At 43.9% G+C, this 6479-nt stretch overlaps 1 protein-coding gene across 2 annotated transcripts; it reads left to right on the top strand.

Annotated features, from left to right (window-relative positions):
* Nucleotides 1–469: 469 nt before the first annotated feature.
* Nucleotides 470–5696, top strand: LOC133926807 (uncharacterized). Of its 2 annotated transcripts, XM_062372913.1 has the most exons (4): nt 470–715; nt 788–906; nt 2132–2237; nt 5366–5696. In XM_062372913.1, the coding sequence occupies exons 1-3, from the start codon at nt 573–575 to the stop codon at nt 2212–2214; spliced, it is 345 nt and encodes a 114-aa protein (XP_062228897.1). In that variant the 5' UTR covers nt 470–572; the 3' UTR covers nt 2215–2237; nt 5366–5696. The 2 variants fall into 2 exon arrangements, with proteins under 2 accessions (XP_062228897.1, XP_062228898.1); XM_062372914.1 differs by lacking the exon at nt 2132–2237 and having other exon boundaries at nt 474–715.
* The last annotated feature ends 783 nt before the right edge of the window (nt 5697–6479 follow it).

The raw sequence follows: 6479 nt of genomic DNA, 5'->3' as shown, positions 1-6479 counted from the left end.
ACTCATCTTAAACTCGATTCCATAGTTTGAAAACTGCTTTGGGGCTAAGAGGAACCTGGGAAATGGGCAGTTTCAAGCTCCAAAACATGTCCTGGCTTTTCTTACAAGTTTGATACCAAGGTTCTCAAATTTAAAGGCAGGAGTTTTGGAGTACAGTTTGTCATACTCATTTCTATTTGATTTGCATTGAAATCGGAAGATTTACAAGATTGAACTACTGTAATTCCTCACATGTTTTTGGGCGCCGACAATCTAGTCCTTGTTTTAAAACACAAATTTTTATGATTCTTGCAGGACCTTTTCTAATTCTTATAAATAATACAAGGTTTTTAATTATGACATGAACTCTATCATTCATTTAAAAAAGAAGGCAGACATCTAAATTCGGGACCAAATAGAAATGATACTTTACGGAGCAAACAGTCCTAAAAGATATTAGAAAATACCGTGAAATGCCCACTTTCCAACGGAACCCTTGCTCCTCAATTTTTTCCTTGGCCAAACTATCCCAAAACCCAGATCCCCCTCTCGCACTTACCTGCCTTCCCTCGTCTGCTCAGCACCCCAAGATAATGGCGGCCTCACCCGTGGTCATTAGATCTAGGGTTTTAGCCCGCGCCGTCTCCTCCTCCATCCGCCGCAGCCTCCTCGGCGCGCACCACCACTCTCCTCCCTCTCTCCTTGCCGCATCTCCCCGCCCGTCCGCCGTCCACAGGCACCATACTCTGAATCTACTTCGTTTTGGATTCTTTCTGTTCTCCTCTGACATTGCTCCGTCCTGGTCCAGGTTACCTTCAGTGTGCGGGGGCTTGCTGTCCCTGATGCCGCTGCACAGCGCCGTCGCATCGGCGCGGCTCCGGTCGGCGATCTCGCCCGAGTCCCAGAGCTGGGGCGTCGTCCCCCAAGGTGCGGCTCTTTCCTTTTTTCTTTTTATGACTTCTTGGAGTGCTTGGGATTGGTTGAGGATAGGAATCCGTCCCTGCTTGTGGTGAATACCTAGCTGTTCTAGCGCTAGAAATGGTATATTTGTGGGGATTATGTGCAAATTGACAAGAAGTGGGCAACAAGTGATTGAAATACCTTAGTTTGGTTGACTAGACCCCGCAAAAGAACTTTTTTTTCCCCGCAAGCCTGTGTTTAATTTCCTCTGAATCCTCCGTGGCAACTGCTGTAGTGTTATCGTTTACTAGCAATATGTATTCAGTACATGCAAAGTTATTGCTCTAGAACTGTGGTTACTAACGTTTCTGCAACCCTTAAGGTAAGAACAATGATTAATATGGCCGGTATTTTTGTTGGTTTTTCAGCTCTTTATGAGATGTTTCTGATAATTTGGACGGCTTCAGTTTCAAGATTAACCCATGAAGATTTGTAGATTTAGATCTGGTTGTAGAGTTCAAGTTAATCTTAATGACATAAATTGTTTATTTGAGCCTGGAATCGATGGTGGTGTTCAATAAAACAACCTGAAAGAGCATGCAATGATTCACAAAGCATAAATTTATTGTGCGTTTTACTGCAGGAGTACATGGCATTAAATAAATAGGACTGTTCTAAGAAATAGCTTTGTGCGATGAAATTGTTGCATGAGGCCTGTCTATCTGAATGTTATTTATTATGCAAGTGGAATATATCTTCAGAAGAAAGTAAGAAGATCTAGCTTTTGTTTACTTTAAGTAGGTCCATGACATGCCCATGCTCCAGTTTGTTGGACGTTGGATTAAATCACAAACTATTTCATATGCTCTACTACCAGTCTTTTTCCTTTCTCATTAAGATCATGGGACTTAGCTATAGAAGTGATGTTGATTTTATAAATGAATAAGCTTTTTTCGGAGTTCTTTTGTTTGGTGTCTTGATACATATGCCTTCTGCATCGAAACAGATGCCCATATTGTTATCCATGTCGTAGCAGCCTAATTACGGTCTAAAAGCTAATTTGCTGCCTCTTTGTGTGTTTCCCATGCTTTCTTTTCAGTTGATACACACAACACTTACATCTGACCTTTCTGTGAGCCATTTTTAAATAATGAATAGGGATATAGGATTATAGGTTATAAGATGTCATAGTCTGAACTATTTCAAATAGATATGGGTGAAGATTGTGATGCGAAATTCTCAAATTCTGCAGATCTGTGCATGTTGTTTGTCATAGAAATGGATGCTGGTATGACTTCCATATCAAAACATGTACTGTACGATGTATTATGTTAGTATTTAGTTTGTGTTAAGAGAAGGTAAGCATTTATGATGAATTCTTTTTATTATGTATGATTTTTTTACCTTGCCCCCCTATTCTTCTTAACATGCTATAAATACCCACAAAAATGCATCTTCGAATCTGTTCTTTATCTGACTTGTTACTGTAATTCTGTATTGTTGTCTACCTTATATCCAATTAATATGTCATTCATATCTTTATTTAAGGAAAAGTCTATTTGTACTCTCCTGAAGTACGCATTTGTCTACTTGATCCCGTGAACTATTATTTGGTTCATTTAACCCCTTGATTTTCTTATATCGGATCACTTCACCCCTTAAGGCCAATTTTGAAGGGTGGTTTTGCCATCGTGGTAGTCATGTCACCTTGTTTTTCTGTGATGGCAGTTTTCTTCACCCTGTGTGTTTTCTTTATGACACATGCCATAGTGCAAAATCCTTTCTCGGAAACCAGCGGCCATTTGAGGCGAGTTGTATTGACATCGTGTGTCAAAGAGTGGTGTGGAATGCCTCTCACAGGGGGTGAAGTGGTTCGGTGTTAGAACTTTCGTGGGGTAAATGGGGTAAAAAAAAAAGTTCAACGGTGGGAGGGTTATATGGACAAAGTGGACTAATTCCTTTCCTTTATGAGAGTAGTCATTCATATCAGTTGATCTGCAATTGCAACTAGAACAGGTGGTATTGTTTAGTGCAACATCTTTCTGTATTTACACCCAACAACATCATAAGACCTTGTTTGGATAGACTGGGATTGGCTAGGATTGCGCCCCAATCCACGTGTAAATTCCCAGCATGTGGGAATTTCCCAGCCAGCCCCAGATCAGCATTTGGATGAGGCATTGGTGGGGAAATACCAGGCTCGATCCAAGCCAACCCCACAAGCGAAATGAGCAACTAGCCCCTATGCTAGAAATCGTTCCCCACGGACATATGACATCAGCTCCTTCCACCTCTCCTGTGTCCCTGTCGCTGCCGACAACGCCAACACGTTGCTCATCGTGGCTCCCTACGAGATTCTTTGGATACTCTGACGTACAATGCGTGCACCTGTATTGCCCTTGTTGCCTGGGCTCGCGTGCTGCGGTGGCGTGGCTGTCACTTGGGCAAGCACGACTGCACAGGGATAGAAAGGAAGGGGCGGAGCCACTGTGGCAAAAGTGGTCATTGGAGCGAGCGGCATCGATGGCGGTGTTGCAAGTGCCGAGCCACATATGCGCCCCCTTCCCAACCAGCTCCTAGATCTTTGGTGAGTCCGTGGCCTCCCCTCTGGCGGTCTAAGCAGCATCGATATGGATATAGGGATACGCCATTTCCAGGAAACCCAATACGTGGATACATTTTACTTTTTTAAAACAGTAATAAGTTACTCCCATGTTCTTCTCCAAGTCCCAACTTGTATCTGGCTAGGCCTGGGCTTCACCATCGTCCTCATACCGTTGGGGTAGGGTAAGCTAGCAAGGTAGGCTGCTTCGACGACAGCCGCAACCCCAAACGCCATCTCGCAACCACCACCCCCACAACGCTCCCTACCGCCGCTACCCGGTCACTCGGTCATCCACGATCAAAAATCTTAAGAACAGGGAGGGGAAGAACGGAGGAAAAGGGGGAGGCGGGGAGGAGAGGAACTCACTGCCGGCAGGTGGTGGAGGGCGTTGTCGTGGGCGCTAAGGGCGTGGTGGCGATGGGCGAGAGGGAGGCGTGGGATATGTGGTTGGGAGTGGGAGATGCAACATCAGGTTATGCGGCTGGGAGATGCGACTGGGACCAACTGGGCTAGGTCGTATCCTAATTGTATCCCACAAGTATCCAAGGAGTATCCAAATTTTCAATATTTATTTTTATTCTGATACTCGACGGATTTGTATCCACCGAGTATCCAGCACGTATCGGTATCGGATATGGTATCTGATACGGATACGTGGGCATTTGGAAGTATCGGTGTTTCAGAGCCGGCGGTAAGGGTGACACTATCGAAGTAGGTGCCTTTGCAGTGTATCGGAGGCGCTAGCTCAAGAATGCCATATCGTCTGGCTACTGTTGGTTGTCGCCTCAGTCCATTCCCGTTAGTCTACCTGCTCATTGACGGCGTGTTGCCGACAGCGGTACCTTAATACGTCTGGCTACTTCCGCTTGGACATGGTTACCTTAGCGACCACAGTGCAGCCTTCCTGATCACAACTTGGTGCCAACACCATCATGTGGTTGCACAATGACCATGCATAGTGTGGCCATGGCAGTTATGCAGGCAAGGGTGCAATGGTGACGACATGATAGCATGAATAGGCTGTGCACACCAACTGTTTGATGAAATATACCAGTGAGTTATATTAGGAATTTCAGTGTTGTCTCCTGATTTTTGTGAAGTGTTTTGATTCTTGTTTCTCATCGATTTCCAGTGTTTTTTGTGAAGTGTTTTGATTTTTTCCCCATTGATTTCCAGTTCTTCTATCAATTAGTCATTCTCTGTCTAATTTGAATTTCTTTTCAAATGTGACCACTTATAACTTTGGTCTGGTTTTAAACCCCATGTGGATTGGGTGGTTGGAGGGGGGTTAACCTAATCCAATGGCGGATCAGGTTTCATGTGGGTGAGCTCTCCGGCTTGCCAAAGGAGGCCTAATGGTGTTTGACTATTAATTTTCTTAGATATGTTGTGTACTCTTCCCATACAGTTCTTATATGCCCCAATGTGTTTTTTGTATAACCAGAAAATCTACTATAATTTCTTGTCAATTTAAATGTGTTGTGGATGTGTTTATTTAGATAACCATCGTTGGCACCATTGTGATCAATTGATTTTGTATTTCTTGGCTGTACATAACTGATTTGCACATCTAATTAGTGTACTTGTATTCAAGTTGGCAGGAGAGCATGAATCCATACTTAGTGTTTTCTAAATTTAACCATTTATGCTGTGCTTTTTCATGTAGTATGTTTTAGTCCTCTTTTTCTTCTTTTATCATTATTATCGACTGATGTGATGATCTTGCACACTTATCCATGTACTGTCATAGGCAACTTTATTTATCCTATTTTCTAGAGGTCTTTTCATCAATGTGCCTATATATACAGTAACAGTTGTCAGTATCCTGGATGCATTAGAGCAGTATATTCTGACACAAGGTTGCCTTACATTGTTTTGCAGGAAACTCTATGCCTTTATGACAGCGTAGTTTTGCCCTTCCCATTGTATCTCTGGACTCAGTTCAGAAGTTTTTCGAAACTCTGATGTTTTTGTCTCAAGATACGGACTAGCTCACAAGTAGCCTTGAAACTATTTAAACATTACAAGCCATGTTCTTTTTTGTTGTGAGAAAAAAGACATGGCTTTTTGGTGGTTGCATCTCAGGTGCTTCAGGCTCATGTTATGGTTTATGTTGTCTATGCTCGATAAATGTATGAGACGTAGCGTTTGTGAGTTAAATGCAGCTCTGCAAGCACGGTATGCACAATTTTGATGGCCGTGATTGGGATTCTACAGTTGGTGTCCAGTGGCAATAGTATCTGCTGTTGCGTTACAAATTTGTTCAATTGACTTTGTTACAAATTCTTATCTGCTGGTTTGCGAAACATAAACCAGGCCTAATTTGAATACAGAAATATCAGAATTATTTTACATGTATCGCAGACCTGTAAATGGTGGGTCTCAAAAGATGCTAACGAAGCTACAGAACGAAGACCTTAGCATCTGTGCCTCGAATTCTCCCTGAATTGCTCTAACCAGTTGCATCATCCATCTTGCGTCATGGTGACTGTACTAGAAAGTCTGGATGCCGCACAGCTCGCTGCTGTACTTGCCAGTGTTGTTTCCAAGCTTGTCCTTAAGAACCTCGAAAGACTGCAACGCCAGCACGGCAGCCTCTCCGGCAAGCGCCGTCTCCGCCTCCACGCTCGGCGCGGCGCCCAGCTGTTTCGCGATTAGCTTCAGCGGACCCCTGTATCCGTGGTCGTGCTCTCTGGCCAGGAGCTTGACGTCGTAGACGTGCGCGCCGATCTTCTGGCGCACCAGATCTCCAACCTAAAAGAAACCTTCAACAATCTGTGCCAACATCAGTGCCAACATTGTCACGTGGTCACACAATGACCATGCATGATGTGGCCATAGCAGTTACCACTACTACAAAAACTATTTTTTGGAACATCCAAGGTGCCTTTCAACAAGTAGCTCATATGACAAACCACCTGAGCAGTTGGTGGGGGCCCTTGCGGTTTCACGCCACCTATAGAAACAAATTTTCACAGGCGGCTACCGTAAGCCA

The sequence above is a fragment of the Phragmites australis genome, chromosome 8 (assembly GCF_958298935.1).
Source record: "Phragmites australis chromosome 8, lpPhrAust1.1, whole genome shotgun sequence".
In the NCBI taxonomy this organism is placed as follows: domain Eukaryota; kingdom Viridiplantae; phylum Streptophyta; class Magnoliopsida; order Poales; family Poaceae; genus Phragmites; species Phragmites australis.
Note: the sequence above shows the minus strand (reverse complement) of the source record. Positions and strands in the feature narration are given on the sequence as shown.

What these genes read in the sequence shown, in the direction of transcription:
- LOC133926807 (XM_062372913.1), top strand. Translation starts at nt 573, where the DNA reads ATGGCGGCCTCACCCGTGGTCATTAGATCTAGGGTTTTAGCCCGCGCC. An exon ending in CGCCCGTCCGCCGTCCACAG is followed by an intron (nt 716 to 787) that starts GCACCATACTCT and finishes GTCCTGGTCCAG; the next exon opens with GTTACCTTCAGTGTGCGGGG. An exon ending in CTGGGGCGTCGTCCCCCAAG is followed by an intron (nt 907 to 2,131) that starts GTGCGGCTCTTT and finishes CAAATTCTGCAG; the next exon opens with ATCTGTGCATGTTGTTTGTC.